The sequence below is a fragment of the Eriocheir sinensis genome, chromosome 12 (assembly GCF_024679095.1).
Source record: "Eriocheir sinensis breed Jianghai 21 chromosome 12, ASM2467909v1, whole genome shotgun sequence".
Classification (NCBI taxonomy): domain Eukaryota; kingdom Metazoa; phylum Arthropoda; class Malacostraca; order Decapoda; family Varunidae; genus Eriocheir; species Eriocheir sinensis.
In genome coordinates, this window is record NC_066520.1 from 15,881,750 (window position 1) to 15,907,633 (window position 25,884).

General features: G+C 39.8%; 1 protein-coding gene across 9 annotated transcripts in view; it reads right to left on the reverse strand.

The window, feature by feature from the left end:
* Nucleotides 1–2,441: 2,441 nt before the first annotated feature.
* Nucleotides 2,442–25,884, reverse strand: part of LOC126997495 (CUGBP Elav-like family member 2) — a 133,124-nt gene continuing 109,681 nt past the window's right edge. For 3 of the 9 annotated variants that reach the window (XM_050858608.1, XM_050858605.1, XM_050858604.1), the window contains 11 exons: nucleotides 25,169–25,217; nucleotides 24,313–24,518; nucleotides 22,236–22,418; nucleotides 19,878–19,952; nucleotides 18,010–18,181; nucleotides 17,484–17,597; nucleotides 15,909–16,049; nucleotides 12,688–12,717; nucleotides 10,642–10,863; nucleotides 9,723–9,853; nucleotides 2,442–6,847 (listed from right to left, as the gene is read on the reverse strand). In XM_050858608.1, the coding sequence (XP_050714565.1) occupies nucleotides 9,726–9,853; nucleotides 10,642–10,863; nucleotides 12,688–12,717; nucleotides 15,909–16,049; nucleotides 17,484–17,597; nucleotides 18,010–18,181; nucleotides 19,878–19,952; nucleotides 22,236–22,418; nucleotides 24,313–24,518; nucleotides 25,169–25,217 (1,320 nt within the window). In that variant the 3' untranslated portion in view covers nucleotides 2,442–6,847; nucleotides 9,723–9,725. The remainder of the gene's footprint in view (nucleotides 6,848–9,722; nucleotides 9,854–10,641; nucleotides 10,864–12,687; nucleotides 12,718–15,908; nucleotides 16,050–17,483; nucleotides 17,598–18,009; nucleotides 18,182–19,877; nucleotides 19,953–22,235; nucleotides 22,419–24,312; nucleotides 24,519–25,168; nucleotides 25,218–25,884) is intronic. The other 6 variants (XM_050858609.1, XM_050858607.1, XM_050858610.1 and 3 more) reach the window with 6 other exon arrangements.

The window sequence follows — 25,884 nt, forward strand, 5'->3', positions numbered from 1 at the left end:
CATGCACCCATCATTTCCTGTTTTCATCTTTGCTCTTTATTTTCTATCTTGTTTATATGCATGCGTCACGTCCTTCTCCGCATGTGCATCATTATGTTCTTTGATAATGTTGAGGAATGAAGGGAAGGAAAAGAATCCCCGTTTCGCGATCATATCCAACCCAGTCAGCGAGCATTAACCCCACGAGTCCTGTCTCTTCCTCCTCGGTCTCGTTCTCCCCCTCCTCCTCCTCTTCTCTCTCTTCTTTCCTGAGATAACGGCACGGCATCGATTACACACAGACAAACCCTGATATTCAACACATATTTCAGCACTCCTATACCTCTATACTTCTACAAGTGACACACACACCCTTTTTTTTTTTTTTTTTTAACCCAGCTAAACGCAACAATAGTATACAACGCCGGCGAGGAAGGTGGACCGTAGCATAACGGGACTTTTAACATACCTGGAACGGCTTGAGAAAACGTGTCTGGCGGGACGGTGACCATGATAGACTTAACAGGAGTTGCATTTATCTCTTGGTTTAATTAAATGGAATCCCTTGTACTAAAACTGACGAGGAAGAGGAGGAAGAAAAAGAAGGTGAAGGAAAATAAGGTGACGAAAAAGGTGAAGAAAAAGATTGATTGATAGTTTATTGTTGCAAGTAAAACAACAAAGGAGAAGGGAGGAGCATGTCATCCCATCCCCCAAAGAAAAAGATGAAGGTGAAGAAAATGGTGACGAAGAAAGTGAAAAAGAAGGTGACGAAGAAGGTGAAAAAGGTGAAGAACAGCAACAAGAACAAAAACGAGAACAACAATAACAAAGGCAACGTGGTAACAAAAATAAATCACCCACGTAAAGGAGTCATGTGGTCCTCGGTGACTCGGCTTTTAAGAAATAGAACCAAGTCTTATAATTTTCAACACCACAAAGAAAAAAAAAAGATTCCTCTCAGCGGCGGCGGCACACCTGCGGCCCCTCACACCTGTCTCTGACTTGCCGCGTGACAAACGGGAACCCCTCCATCAGCGGGGGCTCGACGGATGTGTGACGAGTGTGCAACTAGACGGGTGACGGAGACAAACAATGGGATACAGAAACAAATAATTATAAGAGAGAGAGAGAGGGGTAGTTTAATTTAATTCATCGATTATTGGTAGTTAGTGCTGTCCGTAATCATAAACATGTGTAATGAACACTTGTCACATGCCACTAACGCCTACATGAAGTGGAAAGAAAAAAAATGCGTATATATATATATATATATATATATATATATATATATATATATATATATAGATATATATATATATATATATATATACATCTGTACACACTTCAACTTCTACGCTATGGAGGACAAAACTTTTTCTATGATTGCTTATGTGACAGGAAAACAAGGGAATTGTAACTTCGCCGGGAGATTCGAATCCATTCACAAATCGAACCTAACCGAAACCCCGGAGCTTCGAATTTGCCAACTAGCACCTGCCGGTCAAGTCTCCTCTCATTTAACTAATCTGCCGCTAGAGTTCAGTCACTCTGCATTGTTTACCTTTACACACACTAAGAGAATAAGCTGGCGACCTCCAAGACCGGAGTTTTTTGTGAACCAACCATTGACTCCACATGGCAACCGAGGCAGTGTTGTCAAATGTGGCTAGCATAAAATTTTAATCTGTTTGAAGACTTCAAGATTACATACGTGACAGTGATACGTCATACATCCGCAGGATTTTTTGTTGTTGAATTTTTAATGTCATTTGTATCTAATGTTATTAATATTATCTTCGTTATCTATCACCTTGGGTGTGAAAGCGGTTTGATAATTAACAGTTGATGACGTGAGTGTGGTCAGTCATTGATCCATTACGAATTTCAGCATGGCTACTACTAAAGTTACTCATCACTTGCCCCATTGCTACTTTCATAAGAAAACTACCCCTTGCAGGACACTTACCTTTCCAGCTCGCAGAGCAGCGTCCTCGCCCGCCACCCTCAAGGCCTCCCGGCAGACTGCTGCGGGAACGAGCAGTAGCAGGGCATCAACTGATCCAAAAGGCGAATGGTGGTTTACCTTTAGGCGTCACACAGCACTGTGATTGCTGTTATCCTCGATTAACATTAATTATCAAACACTATTGGCTAAGTAATTTGTGCAAATTCAGCCTAGACAATTTGGCATTCTACATATGCAAAGATGTACTACCTATTCTATGGTCGGCTCGAATATGGACTTGAAGCTTCTAATATCCGTTCACAATTTCACCTCACACACACACACACGCACTCTCTCTCTCTCTCTCTCTCCACATTCTTTTCGAAATTTGCATATGAAAAAACTCAATCTCAGGAGGAATGTCCGGCCACTAAATGCAACACAGCCATTCCACCATAGCCTTCAAATACCGTTCCTGACCTCCCATACTCTTCTAAGGATAAAAATCAACATATCCTTTGAAAATACTTTATTCTTCTGCCTCTATATCCTTGTACATTTCATTACAAAATTACGGGTTGGCTGTTTGGAAGTAGAAAATTACAACTACTCACGCGTTGGTATTGTCCTCTTGCACCACCATCTTAGTCTCTGCACTGGGCAGCCCCGACCGGGTGTGAATGGGCCTCGAGTCACTGGCTTTGAACACCAAGTAACAGGCAACAAAATACTATACTGTACTTATGACTGTGCTGTACCTGGAATCTGTAATTTTAGTCAATCAAACTGAGCAAACTGAATCACCCAAGATAAAGAAAGAGTTGATAGTTTCTTTTATGACACACAGGTTTTTGTCTTTTTAGGTAACTGTGAAAAGTTTGAGGACTTGCACAGCAAACACAAGTGGGAGTGACAATATGACAATTCAGCTTTACACGAGTTCACTTCTTCATTTACATTGTTACTTGACGACACTTCTCTTCCAATACATTTAGAGTGAGTGCAAGCAGACAATACACTACTATTAATCTCCCCAAACAGGCACTGAACATACACTTCAAAATCCCTACACAACCAATTTCACAACTTTGAGGAGTGAAGACAAATATAGGAAACCATCTGACCAAGACCTCATGTGGTGGTGGTGGTGCAGGCACTAGGCACATGCTGCACCACAGTCCAGTCTTCCCAAGCCTGTTGACACTATTCAAACATTTGTTTATTCTCTTATCAAGAAAAAAATGAAGAAAAAAATAAAAATAAAAATCCTGCCAAACATCTTGCTAAGTTTGTCCTTCCTATAGAACCCACACAAAGCAAAACACTTACACGAATGCACACTCACTGGTCTTAAAATCACAGTACATTGCAGAGCCTGAAATGGGGGGGCCATGCTTTTGGCATCCAGCATTAAGTTATAGAGGTTGTGAACAGGGCTTCCACTGACATAATATAAATTTCCACTATCAATGGAAAAATACCTTGTATGACGTGAACAATAATGACACATATCAGTGTGGCAATGACTCAAAAATCACATATCTTCTCTGAATGTTAGTCCTCTGGTTAATCGGGACAGGACAACGGCTCTCACGGGAGAGTCTTTCCTGAGTACAGGCAGCCCGGCAGGGCCTCGACTCTGCCAGGCTGCTGAGGCGGGGAAGCATTACAAACGCTCGGTCTTTATGGGACCATGTACAAAAATCATGGTTCACTCTTCAATAGCATCAAGACGTGCCCCTACTGTAATAAAAGCTACTCCATCTACACCTCAGTACACAGGACATAATAACCACAACATAACATAAGGTAGAAAAGTACAGTCATGAGGGTACTCTGTCTCCACTACAGCACAGGACACTAGAATTTGGGGACAAGGCCAAAATTATTTAATCAGTGTCATTTTCATAAGTTTCAAAACAAAATTTACTCATCTAATCAGTAATTGGAAAATGACTTCCCCTTACAATAACTCTTCATACCACACAGTAAGTTAACAAAAGCAGAAAAAATGCAACACACACAAAAAAATGAAAATAAAAATGAGACCACCTTCCTAGTAAACACACAGAAACAAAAGACACCTGACCTTAACCTTTCCATTTACGAATGTAGTACAACTGATAATTAATGAGGAACCATGAGACAGAGGAAACAATCCTAATTCCTATGAAAGAGAACAAAAGCTTTAAGGTAAGATGCCTTGTGAGAATGGACTAATCATACCCCACATCCTGCAGTCGGCAGTGGACACACCACGGTAGAAACACAATAAACATGGATGCTTTGAGGTGTGTTCACGTTACACAGAGGAAAAAATAAAACACAAGACAAAAAAAGTCATACAACCTGAAAAATCAAAGTAAAACCAAACAGCTAACTATTGACTACACACATACATAATTGTTTCATAAACAAACCCAACAGAACATAGTAAATACATTTAAGATATATATTCTTACCATTGTTACTGCTGAATACAACACTAATCAAAGGAAAAATAATAAATCAATAACTTCCCTCTAAACCTAATTTCTATATATATATCTTTTTAACACAACTACATTAAACAGCACATCCACCTACACATGAAAGCTCTCCTATATTGTAACAGGGTAGTTATCTAATGTCTCTTGTAAACATAAATTCAAGGACTTACACTTTCTCTTAGCTGCAGTATAAGCACAAAATGGTAAGCAATGTAAAACAAAGGCACAGAGATGGCATTGACCTTTATAGGCAAGTGAAATGTCTGCCTCACACAGTCACTATGGAACACCCCACTTCAGTCAATCAAGTATTTATGGGGGGAAGAGAAACACAGGAGACATGGAAAGAACATCAACATACCATAAGTATGGTAATAAATAACATGTATAACTTCTTTTCTAGTGGGAACAGACAGTAAAAATCTAATACAGGACTTTGAAGGACCACTTCCTCAGTCTACCATGGCTGTGAGCTACAACAAACACAGACAAACACATTTTCTTTGGTTATCCTAAGCTCTGTATGCCAGACGGGCTATTTCTAGCCTGCCTCTTGTCACAGTAATCTGTCATACTATACAGCTTCACGGTGAGCCTAGTTGTTATGTCTGTTCGGGTAATGAAGTCTTAAGCCAATAGCATGAACTCCAGGCAGCATGTGGAAGGTGGCAGTAGTTGCTCTGATGAGATATGGGTAAGCTATTTCCTACAACTTTTAAAACTCAAGGGATTCAAATTATGGATCTGATATAAAGGATGGATAACCATGTGTTTTTACAAGCAACCACAAAGTATGTATTTAAAAGGTCATAACAAAATAGGATAGTTTCATTAAGAGTAATACTAGAGTAAGATCATGGCAAATTTCCACTATATATTTCCTCTCAGAAAGTGTTTGAAGGTAAAAAGTAATAAACCATAAAAATAATAACAATATTGAAGGGGGGATGCCCTCTTTGTGGAAACTCCCAACAATAGACTAGTTAATGTCTTTGCTCGGCCCGGCCTCAGACACTCTCCCGAGGAAATCCAAACAGCAGAAACAGCGAGAGGATCTGAAAAAGAGCTTCAAGCCACACCCTGCCTCTTCCGCTCCTTCCCTCAATCCTCTACAAAGGCATTTAACTAGTCTCTTCCTTATGAAAAGTTTTAAGTACATCTCTACATTTTCATGAAGCTTGAAATTCAACTGTGCCAGAGAGGAATCCGGCATATCATCCTCAATAAGGCCCAACTCTAAGCACAGCTGTCTTACATATCCAAACACTACAAAGAGGACACGTAAGGGTCAGCGGCCGGCCGGGGTGCACGCCAGCGCCTGTGAGGAGCTGGCGTGCACCCTGGCCGGCAGCGACGCCCGGGTGTGGGGTGAGGCTCCTCCTCCTCCCAGTGTTCCAGCCAAGGTGTTGATGAGAGCTGAAATGACTGGAAGATTTGTCATCCTAAAATCTAGAAAATCTTTGAAGACAAACACTGATTAATGTTTCTAGGTAAGCAATGCAAAGACTGCTATAAAAATATTGACCTTGGATTACAATAAATATACAAAAGTTGTTACTTTTGTACTGATAAAAATTAATGATCACTTTGTGCAGTACATGAAAGTACAAGACAGTATTTGAATATTTATAAGCATGCATTCCAATTTTTGATAGCACATTTACAAAACATATATTCCATGTAATATCTAAAACACAATGCTTAGTGTTTACACGTTTCAAGAAGCCATGGCACATAATAAGTACACGAGGACATTATATATGATGTGTGAATTAGGAGCTGCCTTGGCCAGCCCCAGGTAGGGACTGATTCCCTTCTCTTATAAAATATGATCTTTTTTTGCTTAAAAGTGAAACTGGAAAGGATCATCATGATTTCAGGTTGGGAGGGTTGGGCCAGTTACTGTGAATATGTAACTTGTGCATGGAGCTACCAGTGAATGTTATGTAATAACTTTTTGGTCATCAACATACACTGGAAAGTTAGCCTTTGACGAGTAATGATCTTTGTCCATCTCCTTAAAGTAATGGGTGATCCAGTAAAAATGGATAAAAGGACAGTATACATTATTTACTCTTAAACAGCTATTTAAAGTGTAGTAATATTAAACATTTCTTTCCTTTGTACAGATAATAGCAAATGACAGCCTTATGGTGAGGTTGCTTGTCTGTGTTTGTGACAAGCACAGCTGAGAGGTTACAGAGCCTACCTGGTGTGGAGGCTGACGTGTGATGACTGACTGGGTAGTTAGTGATCTGCTAGCGTTAAGTGACTTGACAGCAGCTGCACAAGAGTATACAACCACATGGCATACACATACGTATACATACGTACGTATGAGACGTGCTACGAAGATGGGAGAAGGACGCAGACACTGTTATACGGACGGCAGGCAATACGGGGCACGGGGCAGAACAGCACAACATGGCAGCTATAGGTCGCCAACGGAAAAAAAAGAAAACACGTATAAGTCATGGCACAAAAACAGAAACTTGTATGTTTCTTGGAGGACACATGCAAACATGACAACTCGAGTCCTACCCTAGACATGACTTCTGAAAAACAAGAAAAGAGGAAAAAAATCACCTGGAATGTAACCTTATATGACTAGAAGAAATATATCACATCCACGTTCCCTCAGTGAGTCACCGGCATGCATGACAGTGGCAGCGGTGGAGGCGGGACACACTGTCTGCGTTAGCCAGGGGGGCTGGCAGAGCTGTGGGCTCACTAGTTATTGTAACAAAAGAAAGAAAAAAAAGAAGGGGGATAAAGTAGTGATTAATATCCACATTCAATAGTTAATCTGGTTTCTTTTGTGTTAAAAGACGGAAAAAAAAAAAAAAAAAAAAAAAAAAAAAAAAAAAGAAAAGACTATTGTAGGCAATGAGTTAGTTTGAGTGGTGGACTGTGAGCACTCAGGGCCACCAAGACAGATCATGGCAAGCTTGTCTTCCACTGCGGAGGAGACACTCACGACAGGAAAGGAAGGACAACCAACTAATGTACCCTTTTGTTGCTGCTGAAGCCAAACCAAGAAAAAGAGAGAGAGAGAGAGAGAGAGAGAGAGAGAGAGAGAGAGAGAGAGAGAGAGAGAGAGAGAGAGAGAGAGAGAGAGAGAGAGAGAGAGAGAGAGAGAGAGAGAGAGAGAGAAGAAGAGAAAAAGATAAATGAGAAAAGAGAAAAAAGAGAATAGATAAGGGAGAGAAGAGAAAAGAATGAAAGGAGAGAGAAAAAGAAAAGAGAGGAAAGGAGAATGAAAGGAGATCGAAAGGAGAGAGAGGGAGGAGATTCAGGCAGTATGAAAATGGAAAACAATACTTGAGATGCACAGACTGAGGAGAGAACATGTCAACATACTAAAGCATCAACTACAACACTTTAAGTTACAGTGTCACAATGCAATGCACAACCTCCACCACATCCCAGCCAGCGAGTTGCTCAACACGAGACTTGCACCTCCAGCGTCAGTAAGACCAACATGAAACACACAACAGTAAGTAACCTTTACAGAAGTTACAATTAAAGTAACTCTTGGCACTTGTTTCTTTCTGGACTCACAATCTATCTTAAAACAGTTATACAAGCATGAGTATGGGTATGCTCAGTCATCCTAAGATGGACTTTTTTGTGCTATTCCTGTTAACAACGATGCACTGTGAAAATAATCATATATGCAAACTACACATCAAATATATATATACTTCATGACACTGATCCCTTTAAGTCTTGAGAACATTTATTATATTGGTAAATGTCACAGCATTTTAATTTTTAGGGCATTCTGGCTAATGAAGGTTTCACTCCCTCTTTGGAATACTGAAAATGTCTTGGATTATAGAAATTTCCTTTTCAGGAGATACTACAGCAGCTCTAGGAGGCTTCTGGAGGGGGCATCTTGAAGGGGGCCGTGTGCTACGCACTATGGATTCACTACTGACTTTTCTCACTTTGATGTGTGATTCTTTACTTGGTTTGTGGAACGGGGAGCTTTGTGTTTCAGGACCATGTATGGATGATTGCAATATTTTGGAGTGTGTAAGTGATGGTTCTTTGATATGTGGATGCCTAAGCCTATTTGTCTGTAAACTTTGCTATTTGGTTGGATAAAATAGTCTACCTTACTCATGCAAGTTTGATAGTAACATGGGACTAGCTCAGCATTGGTGAAAACAACACCAGATTATCACAGTTCTTTTGAGCAGCCAGTGCAACATTTATAAAGACAAACCTCCTCATCTGTGAACTACACAGTCAACTATGAGTCAGTCTTGGAGATCAAAACATCTTTACTTTTCATAAGGAGAGAAAACTTGTAATTCACTTACAATCTCAACAAGAAAATATAACATTCTGGCAAATAAGATATTTACTTTGGCTTCAGATGCTTCTGATTTAGGCATATGATTTGTGAACTGAAAACAAACCCCAAGAAGTGAAAAGAACTGTAAACATAAGTACACTGTTGACAGACTCATAGCTGCTTTTTCTGCCTGTGGACTGAGCCTCTGCCACCCACCAGGAGTGGCTGAGGCTGCAGAATGCAGAGGAGGTCCCAGAGCACACGAGGAACCTCTGGATGCTAGACAGAAAATATAACCGTGGGCTAAAAACTAATAAAGTGACTTAGCCCACTCGGGTATGCTGGTACAAAAACCTCTGGCAGATGCAAACGTCTGCATATTTACAGCTGCAAGTTCACAGATGATAATGTACAATAAAAATATAGTACACCTTCAGTACCATGGACCACTGAGCCTGACTCACTCTCCAACAACACAGAACTGTGGCCCTGATTCACTGTTACTGAAAGACTTGATATGGGACGAATATTTGTACACAGCAAGATACGTCACATTGAACAAGAAATTTTAAGTAATGCATATAAATAAATAAATAAATAATGATGATAAATTCACAAACATATCAAGTGGGCCAATATTTCCACGCTGGCGTACCCGACAATCCCTGCACACAGTGAGTATTGTGATTGACGTTTCCTTATTTAGCGCTTAACATTTTTTTTGTCCCTTTGTGGAGAACCAACGATGTACTGCTGTGGTGCCGCTCAGAGCCACACAGGTACACTTTGCTTCTGATTGTCCAGTCTGGGAACAGTTTTTACTTGAGCTGGCCAGTCAATGGCTATCTGACAGGCAGGATGGTGTGGAAGGGGACTGGGAGAACTACTATTTAATAGACTAAATGATATCCCATATGATGGGTATCAGGAAGGGGAAGAGCTGGAATTGTGGGAAAAACTGACTGTTGAGAGTAAAACATAAGACGGCTTAACCCTAGAGTACCTGTTAGTATGGCTTGCAGTCAGTTTTGGATCGCTTCAGCTGCACCTTCAAACGCTTGTTACCAATCTGCTGGCCGTTCATGTGTTGGATGGCACGCTGGGCATCCATTGCATTGTCGTACGATACAAAGCCTGCAAGACAGAAAGACATCACAGTTTCCCGAAAAGAAAAACAAAAGGGAAAAAGTTTCTGTTTCCTATGAGCTACTTAATCATAATCTCAAAAAACCCTTTTGCTATATGAAGGACAACTTGAATATAAGCCATTCTTAAATTTGATAAGTATAACATATAACTTGTCTATGAAGCAGATATACATTTAGAACAGAAGTACTCTCTCCCTCTCCCACAAAATGAGGAAGGGGCTTCAGCAAGGGGGTTAAAGTGCATCAGCAGCTGACAAGCCTGAATCCCCTCAGCCTAAATGCTTCACTTTAATCCTTCTCTTTATTCTTACCAGTCAACAAGAACAAATCCATTTCCTATATTCTGAAACATACTGCCCAGAACTAACATATCAATTGTGTGAATTATGTGTGTACTTGCAAATGCTACCAACAGGCCTGGACATACAGAATGAATGTATCAAACAAAATCAAAATGTCAGAAAAGCAGTGAACCTGCATATCTGGGAAAGGAGAGACTAAATTGAAACTAGTTGAAAAGGGGCATGTCAGGAACCACACAAAAAGTTTAACTCATATCTTTTCTGATGTATAAATATGTATCTGATCTTACCCTATTCCATGAAAAGTGACATTTTATATAAGATCACAGATTTCCAAACAATATATATGTTAATAATTAATTGCCAAACTATGATCTATTCTAACTACCTATCTAGGGTGACCTTTTCTTTAAGCAATAAATGTCTACAAAATATTACTGAAACACTTCCTAAAACTTCAGAGCATACATACCAAAGCACTTTGAGAGGTTTGTTTGCTTATCAATAAAGACTTTAGCAGAGATGACTTTGCCAAATGGCCAGAAGGCTTGGGCCAATTCTTGGTCAGTAAATTCTTGTGGAAGGTGATAGATGAAGAGGTTGGCGCCGTCGGGTCCTTCCACCTGCTTCCCAGCCGGGTTGGAGGAGGCTGCTGCTCCCAGGCCAGTGGCAGCTGTCACATTGTTGGCAAAACCTGTGGGAGGAACCTTACTGTTACAATGATCCTTACACAATACTAACAACACTACATCTGTCTTTATTTAAATGTGAGCACTTTCCTTGTTTGATTTAGTGCAAAGATTAAATCAGAGCTCTGCTAGGAAGGGCGTAAAGGGCAAGAAAGTCAAGTTCCAAGAGTTACACCATGTCCTTGATAAGCACAACTCACCCCATAAAGAAAATGCTCTTCCTCAGAAAGCAGTGAATTACCAAAACATACAGTCATGCATTGTTTTAAAAGCCCCAGATATTCAGTGTGCCACCTTTCCAAATAAAATTTCTGCTCCCATTATTTTACCTACCTTGGTGGTTGAGACAAATTGTCCATTTTGCACTTGTACCGACAGTAAGTATATTACTGTATTTACCTGGTTGTGTATACCTACTTGTGATTTAAAGGAAATGAGCTATGCTCACAGAGTAATGTCTGAGTCTCAGTCGGTCAAATTTAGCATTAAATTTGTTTAAGTTTTTGGATTGACAACTGTGTCCAGGCTGTTCCACTGGTCAATGCATCTAATGGGAAATGCTGTTATCATGTCACCTCTTTCTCACTCTCTCTTTCTTTCAAGGAAGGTAGCTTCAATTTTTCCAATCTTTCCTTGTACGTTACGTCTGTCAGACTTGGGATCATCTTAGTTAAGTGTCCTTTGTATTCTAGATCTTATACATGAATTTAGTTTTATGTGGGAACCTGTTACTGCCGTGAATTCCGGCCTCAAACAGATCAAAGCCACTATTGGCTTCTTCACCCTCTCTTTGCCCATGGGGTGAGTATAAAAGCCTCTGACAATCTTGTTAATGTGTTTTCAGGCAACAAATTATCCTGGACCAACTCTCACAGGTCCTTCTTCTTCACTTTTGTGATATTTCAGTTTCCCATTACAGAGTTCAGTGATGACCTTTAAATAGTGTTGTCCATTTCCAATAACTTGCATTTTTTGGGATCAAATTTAATTTCCTACTCTTTGATCTATTCATAAATCCTGTCAAGATATTCTTGCAGCTTTTTATCATTTTCCTCATGATCTTGCCATCATCTGCAGACAGGCTTGCATGAGTTTCTTCTTTCCACCATGTCATTTACATACATCAGGAACCTTGAGACAAGATTTGACTTAACCTCATGTTGTCCTGTATCTGTATCAACCTTTTACCGAGCTTAGTCTTAAAGTATCACCTTTGTATCCAGGTCATTCTGAGTATCAGTACCCTAATAGGGAAAGCTCTCATAAATAGCCAAAGAGTAATAGATTACAAAAATTTACCGTAAATTTGGTTTGATACAAATTTCCCAGTTCATAACAGATTTGAAACATGAAAAGTTGCCTTTCATTATGTGATTAATTCATGCATATCATATAAGAAAAAAACTGAGGTCTGAATATCATTTTTAGACTCCAAATCTAAATAGAAAGCTTTGAATTCAGTCACAACAAGCTTAGGATATGATGAAAGTACTTCTGGGAACTGAAATTCACTTGGACTAGAAAGTATATTGAGCATTAGGAAACCAAAGCCTATGACTCATGTGTGAAGTGTTCAGTCCCTTAGCAGATGAGCAACCCAGTTCTAATTACTATTTCATATGATGTTAATGCAGCATTATTATGAGCAACTACACTGTCATCCTTCATAATGCTACCTATGAAACAAGTCTGTAACAATATTCTTGGGGTAGAGATTAATATAAGTATCAGAAGTTAAGTAAAGATTACAAAGGAACCTTCCTGTCTGAGGTTATGCAGACCTTCACTAATGATGACAGCCAAGGCAAGACTGAGAGTTGATCACTTACCGCTGGTGGAGGTGGTGAGGCCAGTCAGCACTGCAACAAAACCCCAAGCATCACTGATTAGTCAGTGCTCAACCTCAACAGCTTGACTACCATAAAGACAGTTAACAAAGGGAAAATAAAACTCATATGCCCTGGAAGGTTTGAAGGTCTAAAGACCCAAAATGCTCCTCCACAGACTCAGTTATGGATTTGATATGAATTGGTGATAAAAGCATACAAAATTTTACCAGTCTGTCATGGACACTGTAACATCCTGTCTCAACAAAATGCTTCATCATATTACTTTATTTCAAAACTGGGAATAGAATACAGCAAGGATTTTCAAACTTGCATATGTGTACCTCAAAACAATTAATGTAAATCAGTTGAAAATCTTTTGATTCAATGACAATACAATTTATATTGCTCATGCAGTTTGTCCCGTATTTTTTTATGGAATTCCAAATTTCATTGTCATCTTTTCTGATCTGAATGATGGAGGGATGTGAGTGTGCTGCAAGGCTCTCATGTTTTGAAGGCAATGAGTGAGCAGGAAAAGTTTAAGATTGGTGTCAACACAAACTGATAAAACAGATTCCACTGTGAATGCAAAGAAACAGTGCTGTCCTTAACTAAGTCTGTGAGTGGCCAACACCAAGACAATAAGCGATGTCTCCCTGCGGGTCCCATGCCCCAGGGCTTCCCTCACACCAACAACAAGCACACAAGAAGGGTCCCACATGCCACACCGGAGAGGCAGGGATGGGGAAAAATGCATATAAGAATGCATTTAAGGCTACTGTATATACATATGTTGGTTGCCTCATCTTTGCATCACTTGCTATTTACATAAATAGCTCATGAAGCCAGAAAGATGAGCAGTTTGTTGCCAAATATTGCTCCAGCACCTCTGCTCTGTTGTGAACATGAACTGGCTAGAAAAATGTCAAGTACATTTGCCTCCCTTCACTTGAATGGGACAAAGTGTGATGTGAGGTGCAGGAGCAACATCAGTGTCAAGCATAAACAGCTCTTTATGGAATTAATGTAGCATAAAAATAGATTCCACCACCAAAATTAAAATTTGTGGTAATATTTAAAAAATCAAGTGCAAGAAAGCCCTAATATGTTCATTTATTATGTTTATCAGTAATGTAAAATTACATAGATTATACATGTACAATAAACCCTCGTTAAGTTGGCACTCCAGTACTCATGCTTTGCTCTGGATTGTGAGGGAGCATCATTTTGTCATAGAAGAACCATATATATTGTAATAATAAGAAATAAATAATAATAACAAATAAAACATCTTGAAGACTATATCACCACATGAGTTGAAGTGTGTTGTGACTGGCAGCATCAAAGTGTAACTTTTATTGTTGATGTACTAAAGTAGCATTCTTTTTTTTTTTGGTTTTATTACTACTTTTGTAGTTGGATTATTTTTGGCAGACAGATTAAAGATAGATAATAAGCCTTGTGGATGGTGAGTTGTATTGCCTACAAGTTGTAAAGCAGCACAAGACATAAGAGAAAGAGCCACAACCTTTGGGCGAGGGTTTACTGTGCATGTGCTGGCACCATGATTACTGCATATTAGCCATAAATACAGATCTCATTTAATTATAAAAAACCTGGAATAATTTATATAAATATTTTAGTCACATATTTAGTTTTTAGAGGAAAAAGGAAGTGAAAAGAAACACATAATAATGAGCACCTACAGTTCTACACACACAAACTGCCACTCTTGTCCTCCATCAAGAGTATGTGATGGCACACCAACACACACACACACAGTCACTGATACTTACCCCCTACAGTTTGCTGGAAAGTGCCCCATCACCTATGCATTATGCTGTGTCCTTTCTACCACACTTGACTATACTTAGAAAATATCTTAATGTGTGAAATGTATAATGTTGAAAATAAATGTTTGATTATGTTGGTCTTGATGTTGTATATTTCAAGGTAATTCATGTATCCTTTTATACATGAGGTTTCTCTTAATCTAGAAGATAATTATCCTTTTGGTGGAAAACTACAATCTTATGTGTGCAATGTTAATTTTAGTAGATGGCTGTAGCTGTTTCGTTAATTCTGTGCAGTTCATTGCAGTTTATAATACCAACTACTGTGCCTCCAATATTCATGTCAACCTATATCACATTTCTTACAGAACTTACAACATCTGTGTGATGGTTATGACACACTTTCAGTATGCAAACCATGGCAATGATCTTTCCTCCCTTTAGACTTTTCATTCTTCATTTCACCTCACACACTACTATTTATCAGGTAACCTTTGCCTTACACTTACTTCCAAAGGCTGGTATTATAGGTTTAATTTTTATCTAACTCCAGTGGCTAATCTAGTCTTGATGTATCTAGAATCTTGCAATTTGAAGAAAATTCTGACTAATAGCTTCCATTACCTGTATTTAGAAACGGCACTGATTGTTGACTGGTATTACAGTCTTGGCTCCTCCTTTCACCGTTTTGTTTGAAAGCACACATACCCAAACACACACACACACACACACACACACACATATGCAGGTAGGCACACACACAGAGGAATAGAGAACTCAAAACAACTATTTGTATTCAAACAAATAGCAAGTATAAAAATTAAAACCTATTAAAAACTGAGTATAAAAAAAATGGAATATCATCATCAGCACGTACAAAATATTATGCTGATAACATTGTCAAAATTATTGGAATGAAATATATATGTATATAGCCTACATCAGTTAATTATATTGAGAGAGAGAGAGAGAGAGAGAGAGAGAGAGAGAGAGAGAGAGAGAGAGAGAGAGAGAGAGAGAGAGAGAGAGAGAGAGAGAGAGAGAGAGAGAGAGAGAGAGAGAGAGAGAGAGAGAGAGAGAGAGAGAGAGAGAGAGAGAGAGAGAGAGAGAGAGAGAGAGAGAGAGAGAGAGAGAGAGAGAGAGAGAGAGAGAGAGAAATTTTCATACACACACACACTACAGTCCCCAAGACACAACACAACACACAAAGTCTTGCCTAGGTTTCACAAAGAGCCCACACAACACGCAACACACGAAACACAACACGACACACGCATACAGAAGAAACAGACATCAACATACACCAAGAAGGGGAGATGAGGAAGGGTTGGAATGGGTAGGTGAGGGAAAAACAAAAGATTGCTTAGAGTGTAGTAAGTAGTTGGGAAGGAACCCTAAGTTACTGGTGACTGCGGTGGTGAGTGATACCTTGGTCAGTGGTGAGAGTGAAGGGGGAGCTGGGAGAGGTAGGGAGTGTGATACCTGGCTGAGTGAGAGCCTGGAGGCCCGTCGTGCTGCCACCAGTGATAGCTGCCAAGGACGCTAGGTTCTGCACGTTCATGCCCAGCCCTGCACAGGAACACACGAAAAACACCACAGAGTGTTAGTTTTGGTCTTGCTGGCCGGCTGAGGGAACCTTACCACAACAAACATTAAAAACATGGACCCAAAACTCCACCAGCAGAAGACGAGCTTCTACAGGGCACCCTTCTGCGTCTTCTCGCATTACTACACTCATTATTATGGTCTCATTTGGCAACTCTGAGGGTGACGTTCCTTGACTATGAGAGTTTGCTGCACTTCTGTCACCTCACACTTATAGAGTGCATGGGTGGTGTTCACTAAGGTCAGTGACAGCAGGTTTCCCTGAGGCTATGTGGAGTGAGATGTCACGGAATCCTGCTATCTCATCACTGAAGGAAATTTGTGTCCAGTGTTGGTTAGTCTAACAAACAAACACACCCACACAGGGAGCACAAACACATACTGGCTGCATTCGCAAGGATGAAGCTGTGGGGATGCTGACCTTGAGGTTGTGTCTTAGCACTGACATTAAAATTTTAGCTGATGTATTACTGGTGTTACTGAAAAGCTAATTCCATTTGTAAATTATGGGCATATTATATCAGGCTTAGCACTATTAGTAGAAGTAGCTGCTACTTACTTGCTATTTATTTAAAGAATTAATCTAAGTGATCCATGTGCCTTATAGTTTAAGATTTCAAAACATTTATTCTGGTGGGTATTGCATACTATCTATTTAGCAGTAAGCGACCATGCCTTCATCTGCTACTATTTGTATTATGTGTTTCTCTACCATATATTATATTTCTATTGCTTCTGTCTGTCAACGTTCCTTCACTCTGAAAAGGCAATGATGGTAATTCACAAAAGCCTGTCTTGTTTTCTTCCTTCAACAATTGTTTTTTGACTAAGAAGATAATCATGTTAATCCATTTATCTGATATTATGCTAAATGATGTTACACAAAACAGTTCACATGCTCTTTTTCTTCATATTTTTCCCCATAGCATCCATTTCAAACATTCTGGTGACGTATTTAATTTTGTCACAGCATTGAGTCACATCCTGTTGATAATACTTTCTCCCTCTGTACAGACATCCTTCAGCCCTCTTCATGAGCTACACCTTAAGCACCACGGAGAAAATCTACAATAATTGTGTTTCCGGTAATGTGATGGACAAAACTACTTTAATCTTTTATTTATTGGATCAACAGACAATTTGCCTTAGGAGTTTACTTAGAGGGACATGGAATTGCAACACTACAATACACTGAATACAGAAAACACAGAAAATGCTGTGAAAGCAAGCAAATACAACTGAGCAAGTTACCAGAAACACAAACATTTCACTCCTTCAACACTGCAGCACTGTAGTGACGGTGTGCTGCCTAGGAGAGGGAAGTGCCATGCAAAGAACACTTCCACATGAGGTAGTGCAAACGACACACCTCCAACCTACCTACAATACCTCACTGACCTGTGCTTTGAGAGCCCATGGAGGCCAGGAGGCCCTGCAGGCTGCTGTCCTGGGAGCCGTTGGTGGAGGTGGGAAGGTTGAGGCTGCTTAGAGAGCCAAGGCCACTCAGCCCAGCTGTAAAAGAACTCAACATGTCAGTAAAGATTATAATGTTAACATTATACAGTGCAATGTCTGTAGCTGAGGATGCAATTTACTACTACTTTTTACACATCTTTTTATCATTATCATTTTATTAACCTAATTGTCACACATAAAAAAACTTGAAAATGACAATATGCTTCAAAGGTATAAAAATATAACATTCCTAGTGATGCACTGACCACTGGAGCAGCCTGGACAAAGAGGTTACTAAATCCACAATCTCCAACAGGGTTAAAGCCAAGTTCCATCAATTAATTTTCAGGGTCAGGACCCCATGAGTGTAACTTATTTCCTGTTAATCACACCTATGCCATCCCACCCCCTACACACAGACACACAAGACAAACCAACACAGAGAGAAGTTAATACACACGTAACATACCTGGAGAATCAAACATTTGTTGGGTAGCCAAGTTGCCCTGAGATGCTGCCAGGAGTTGCTGAACGCTCACATTGTTGAGGGAAGGCAGCTGTTGAAGGTTTCCCAGTTGGCTGGAAAGGCTGCTGGCTGTGGCTCCAGAACTGGTGGAGCTTCCCATCTGCTGCTGAAGCAACTGAAAGCATGCCTGATTATAACATCATGTCATCTGTCTGTCCCGCTGCCTTCCATCACAAGAATGTTTCAGGGGAAAAAAAAAAAAAAAAAAAAAAAAAAAAAAAAAAAATAAGAGACTGGAACAAACAAATTCATGGCAAGATGTTTTCATATATTTAGCATTCCCTCAAAATTAACTATGGGAGGACTTTTGGCTCTTACTCTACACTGACAAAGGAACCCACTGACACACAGCAGAATGGGAACACATGGAGATTAACTGGTCCTACACCTCTGTGGGCTTTGTTGGCCGCGGAACCGACTGATCACAATTTTACCGCTTCATCACAGCTTTTTTTTATATCAGATATTCCTCACCCAATTCCATATCTGCTTTTCATAATTTCACAATAAGATTTAAAGTAACTGATAATTATAGCAACAATCCTTTTTTTTATAGATACCAAGTAAAACAAAAATAAAAAATATAACCCTGAAAACAAAGGTAAATAAATGAACAACTTGTACAAATAATTAATGTCATGATTCAAGTTGAGGGTTATGAGTATCAGAGTAGTTTGATATGCATGTAAGTATAAGTAAAGTTCTTTCAGCCATATTATAATGTTTTAATGTTTTCTTCATAGTAATGCTCCAGTTGTCACATTAATGTTTGCAATGTATGTTACTTTCTTAGAGGGGAGGAAGCATTTCGAGGCTGCACACACAAGCATGAACAGCACAACACTTCCATGCAATAAAAGTTCTTCCATCCATCACCAGAGATGAGTGAATATATTTCTTTGAACTAACCTAACTCCTGATCATGTTCTCAAATCTTCCTCATATCTCTGTGGGATTCTAACATTTCAGAGTTGTTTTCCTTAAGGTCTTACTCTTGATCACTTTGTTACATATATTCAGTTCATTAGATATTCATGACAGGCCAATAATGACGATGGCAGTGATGATTCTAAGCACCAATATTCCTCCTTTTCTCCATTTTCATTATGGTCTACATTCAGTGCCAAGAACTTAAAAAATAATTATTTTACCCTTGCTCTGAACTTATCTAGTCGTTATCAACAGTAATGAGAAACCCCACTTGCTCTGCACAAGATACCACATGCACCCAGTCAGGTATTCATGTTATTGAGCTGATAAAGATTGATAGGGGAGACATGTTTGTTGTAATTCTGGTTCAAAGTGAGAACATCTTTCAAGTGTCTCATGAAACTGATCATAATATAAAAAAAACAAGTGCTGTAAGCAATGACTGTCATGCTGAAGGTTGCCAAACAGCAAAACAATATGGTTGGTGAAAAATGAATTCAAGGGAAGAGTGGCATTCAAAGTGTGGCAAGCAGAGTGAAGGTCCCTGGTGAGATAAGCAGCCTTCTCTCATGACCCAGCGTGGACTACATAGACTTTGCTGCCTAACTTTGAGCTTTTAGTCAATTACAGTATTGATAAAAGAACTTTTAAATTAGTATGACATGCACAGACACAATTCCAGTAATAAAAAAACATAAGCCTACAGCTTAACTAACACATGTCGGACAACATAAGACACATTCATCAATCTCCATGCCAACATTCCATATCACAGCCTTGGATGGCAAGGGCCATTATACATAAAGCCCGCTGCTGCTACACTGTGGGACACCAAGAAAACAATACCAGTACATGTAATGCAAAAGAGGCATCACACTCACAGCCAGATACTGAGGCCCGAGAGTGACCAGGTTGTTAGCAGAGGAGATGCTCTCTCTTCCGCGCTCTCTCTCTCTCTTCAAAGACAGAAAGGCTTATGAAAGGTCCACTTCTCAGCTTAGGAACACTAAAGGTAAGTGGGGTGACAGGATCTCATGTTTAGAAACACTGACTGAGGAACACAAAGAGTTTGGCAAGGTATGTGAGGGCCAGCCAGTGTTGGAGGAAACTGCATGATAGCTGCCACCACTGGACTCAAGCTATGCACTCACTTTCAGGAACAAAAAACAAAAAATGTTTAAAAAAATTGTGTGCATATATATATATATATATATATATATATATATATATATATATATATATATATATATATATATATATATATATATATATATATATATATATATATATATATATATATATATATATATATATATATATATATATATATAAGGTAATGCCATAAGCATACAAACCCAATTCATGGCATCAGTGAAAAAAATAAAGGCAATCTTCCTCAAAGGGTCTTGCAGTGCTGTCCTTCATCCATGCAAAAGCTTTTATTTTTTCAGATCCTTCAAGTACTGAAGCACACACTAGATAGCCTTATCTAACATTAAGAGAAAATTGTGACGGAAGCTGAATATATATATATATATATATATATATATATATATATATATATATATATATATATATATATATATATATATATATATATATATATATATATAGGGTTAACTGTTCATCCAGATTGGAGGTCAAATGCATGGGCAGTCAATGGACTTCAGATTCCAAATCATATTTTGGTGCTTTAAAAAGCAGCTTTCCACTGGATTCATTTATCATTAAATGCTTAATACATAAAGAGAAAATTTTATATGAAAACTTAAAAAAAAATGGATGTAAAAGACTTGCAGCAAGGTCAGTGTTCTCCATGCATCTCTGAACTTAATTGAAATGTAAACACTCCACAATAAAACTTCAAAAGTAAATCTTAAAAGTAATAATTAGTGTACTTGTAATCGTGCTGTTGCCATGCAAGCTGTGACGGTGCTGTGAAAACTGTTACTCAGCAGAAAAATCCAGTCAATAAAAGCCAGAAGCTTATCAAAGGGTTAATTTTTCTAGGGGCTATTTAAATATTACTTCACCTAAAGGATTAGTAGTATTTTAAGTACAAAGTTTGTATGAAGCGAACAAAACAGATGGGCAAGCAGTGAGACACTTCAAAAGTATAAAAACACACTGTGAATCAACATTACAAGTAAAGCAATGAATGAAAAGCACATCAGTACCATGAAGTGAAAACCAGAGACACAGACACCATGAAAATGACACGAGTGGCTGGTGGTCCTGCTGCCCTGCATGGTGTTCCTACCAATTGATATTTATACAGGACTGAGTCAAACACAACACCAATCCCTAAGCATGTGTATACTTTTGTCATGTGTGATTGTTTTGATGATGCATTCCACTCATGGTCAGTGTGTGCTCCTACAACATGAAGGGGAAATGTGGTAAGAAAAATTGACTAAAACCATGTTTCATAGAGTGCAGCCGCAGACACACAGCACTGCACCTGACCCGGCCTTGAATACAAGATAACTATATTTTTCAGACAGACATTCTGAATGCAAGTCTGAAAGGGGCACATGTAATGGATGTGTCATCACACCAGTGGAAGACATATTTACACTGACCCATGAACCCTCCATGTCTTCTACTGGACACTGATGTTTTGCTTCATTGCTGGTGATGATAATTTCCTCTACTCTATGTAAGTCATGTTGAGTTAGTCAGCAGGATTAATTAAGTTTTGGCAGATGAGGGAGTATTTAGTGAAGGACATTGTACTGTAGCTTCAGGTGTGGAGGAAGAAACATGTGTTCAGATTTTACACTGGGAAAGTCTGGTTTTTGAAAGCTGTCTACTCATAAAGATTCATAAAATATTTTGAGGCATGGTGCCATTCTGACCTCATGGAACTCCACCTTCTTTTATTGAAGGATTGATGACTTCAATGCATAATTTTGGTAAATAACTACAGTACATGTAACCTTCAGAATTAAAACAAAATGTATGCTGTAAATTAGTAAGATAAATTGTAGAAAGCCTGAATAGCAAGTACAAACTTGTGCCGAAGTGTAATCCAGTAGACTCAATAAGCAATAAAGCATGATTTTTTTCAATACCAAAAATCCCAGTGATATGTATAATATGTGTATGCCAAACCTTTAAGCATCAGTAAGTTCAATATTTGTGAGCTTGCAGTTGTTTTCGATAACACATATGCTCTATGACCTTCATGCCACACTACTCTGGTGAAGCATCTTTGACGGGCACGTTCTGATACTTACAGCGAGGTACTGGGGGCCCAAGGCTGCGAGGTTGTTGGCCGAGGCAACATTCCACAAGTTCTGGGTGACTTGCTGTAACCGCTTGGCATCCTTCTCCTTCTGTGTATCGGCAAACTTAACCACCAGTGGGGAGGAGCAGCCCTGAGGGGATGATGGAACTTGTGAACCGAGGTGACTTGGAGACTATGGGGAGGATAAAGGTAAAGTTGGGGTCATGTCCTATGGCTGTGCATTGTGCCACCACTCATCTCCATCACTTCAGCCCTTGAGCCTGTGGTGGGCAGGTTAACCCGGGACACAGGCCAGTGTGACGTCCGGGTTACCACAGCTTAGCTTCCCCATGTTTCCAGAGGGGCCCACTTATCAACCAGCTCAAAAGGGAGGATGAAGAGCTGGGGAAGATGGTAGTATTTAAATAGAACTTGAAGACTAAGGGAAGGATGATAGGAATTGAAAACTTACACATCTAGATATTTACTCTTATAGATATTCAACAGATATTACAAGCTTGACCTGGATCAATGCAAAACCAACAATAGTCAAATAGTGAATCAGTAGTAAAAATGTGAGCTCTCTTATGATCCTCTGTACCCTTTGGAGAAGCCAGATAAGAACTATGTACTTGAAAACCTAACAGGATCACCCAATGAATTCACTAAAACAAATATATATCAGACACAACATGGTGGCTACTTTTCATTTCAATAGAGGATGCTGTTTTAATCACTCAACATTAAAAACAACTTGTAATATCTTTTTTTTTTTTTTTTTTTGTAATGGAATATACTGCTGAAGAAAAGGTGTGTGTGTGTGTGTGTGTGTGTGTGTGTAATGGATATCTATTTTCTTGTGACAGAGAGAGAGAGAGAGAGAGAGAGAGAGAGAGAGAGAGAGAGAGAGAGAGAGAGAGAGAGAGAGAGAGAGAGAGAGAGAGAGAGAGAGAGAGAGAGAGAGAGAGAGAGAGAGAGAGAGAGAGAGAGAGAGAGAGAGAGAGAGAGAGAGAGAGAGAGAGAGAGAGACATTAGGCTGGGGCGGGCAAGGACAGGAGATGGATGGCCTCCTTTGTTAGCCTCATCCCATCATGAAGGGAAGATGTCACGAAGAAGATTGATGGTGGGTTTAAATTCTTTTGTAATAATGTGAGTCTCAGGAAACTATGCATGACTAATCCTCTGTGGGGCCACCTCTTCTACTTTTTTTTTTTATCATTGTTTGCATTATAACACATTGTAACTTGTATGAATAATTGGGGTGTTGCAGGCTTTAAGTAAACACAGTGACCCGTATCCTCAAACACGTCAAGGCATATACACACACCCACGTTTGGTAAGACTTTCGTAGAGGTTGAGGTGGGTGTTTCCGTGGGCAGTTCCATGAGTCTAGTTATGGTTTGACAAGGCTTATCCATCGTGAATATTCAAAACAAGACATAACACTCGTGAGAGCCTGATTTCCATGAGTAATTATGAGCCTAGTTATGGTTTGACAAGGCTTATCCATCGTGAATATTCAAAACAAGACATAACACTCGTGAGAGCCTGATTTCCATGAGTAATTATGAGCCTAGTTATGGTTTGACAAGGCTTTTCCATCGTGAATATACAAAACAAAACAAAACACTCATGAGAACCCGACTAATCTCCTCTGTGGCCTTTGGATATATTAGTTGTGCAGAGCCTTTGTGTGAGGATACGGGCCACAAGACTTAAATTAAATTCGATATCTTCAGACGCTTCCACCTCTCATCAACTATTTCCAAAGGCTGAAGAGGAGTTAATCGGGTTCTAATGAGTGTTTTTTCACGTTCATGGTACAGAAGAACGGTCAAACTACCACCAAGGTCATAAAACTACTTCTGAAAATGCCCACAAACCCTACGACACAGTTTTCATAAGAGTTTTGGGTATTTCCAGAGGCAGTTTCATGACCCTTGTGGTAATATGACGCTTCTTCTGTGCCATGAACCTAAGAAAGCACTCATTAGAACCCGATTAATCTTTTTGGCCTTTGAAAATAGTTGCTCTGAGGAGAGGCAAAAGCGTCTGAGAACACCAACATGACTTCAGCATCCCCTCACCTCCATGGTCTGCGAGTGGTGCATCTTCTTAATGGCGTTGATGGCGCACTGCCGGGTGGAGAAGGTGACGAAGGCACAGCCCTTGCTCTGGCCGTTGTTATCCCGCAGCACCGTGCACTCCTCGATGGTGCCGTGGGCGGAGAACATGACCCGCACGTCCTGCTCGTTGTATCTCTTGCTCAGCATCCCGATAAAGAGCTTGCGTTCTGGGGGCCCACGAGGGGAAGACCGGGGGGAATGTTAGTCAATGGGAGTGGCTTGGGCATAGTACGGAACACACACACACACACACACACACACACACACACACACACACACACACACACACACACACACACAGTAAACAAGACACAAAGGATCCCCTCAACTTTTATCTTTGTGAAATGAAAAGAAATTCGTCAAGGGAATGCTTAGAAGAATGAATGCAAGACGATGATGCAGTGACAAAGGAAATCCTACTGCGTTTCCTCTCTCTCTCTCTCTCTCTCTCTCTCTCTCTCTCTCTCTCTCTCTCTCTCTCTCAACACTGGTACATGGACTCAAAAAAGAAAAACATAACAAAACATTCGATTAATTGATTATGAATGGAAAACAAAAATAAACAAGAGAAAGAGAGGGTTTTTGGATACGGGGTTTGAAGTGAAGGGGGAAGGGGGGGGGAAGAGGGGCGGAAAATGACGAAGGTGAGGGGAAACGAAGAGAAGGGCCACAAAAAGGCGAAAGGGGAGTGGGAAAAAGGTTAGGAGTAAGTAGGTGAACGAGAGGGAGGACGAGGACGAGGACGAGGAGGAGGAGGAGGAGGAGGAAGACGAGGAAGGTGGATTTTTATCTATAGTTGTCTTGTTTATGGACTCACCGTTTCTGTTTTCGGTATCGGCGGGTTTCATCTGAATTGGGTGGTGCATCTGTTGGGGAAGATAGAAAACAAGTGAGATGAGTTCGTAAGGTGAAGTGAGGTGAGGCAGGATGAGGCGATGAAAGACGAGGTGAGGCAAGGTTTTAAGAGCAGCGACTAGCGGGCTTTTTTTATTATTATTATTGTTTCCTTTTTTTTGTGCCCTTGAACTGTCTCCTTTGTTGTTAAAAAAAAAAGTGACGTGAGGCGAAGTCGTGCATTTAAAACCGTTGTCTACATTATTATCATTAACAACCAAGACCATTAGCTTCAGGGCAACGCAGGAAAGAAAACGAGAGAAAAAGTGAGGTGAAGTGACGTGAGGGCAAGTCGTGCGTTTAAAATCTTTGTCTATATATTATCTTTCACAATCGCGACCATTATCTTTCGGACGGTGCAGGAAAGCTAACGACAGAAAGGTAAGGTAAGGTGACGTAAGGGGATGTCGTCTTATAAATCTTTGTATTCATATTATCGTTAACAACCACGGCCATTATCTTTAGGGCAGCACAGGATGGCTAATGAGAGAAAAGGTGAGGTGGAATGAGGTGGAGTGAGGTGGAGTGACGTGAAGTGAGGCTTGAGTGATGTGAAATGAGGCGGAGTGATGTGAGGTGATGAGGTGGAGTGATGTGAACTGTGGCTGAGTGATGTGAGGTGATGAGGTGGAGTGATGT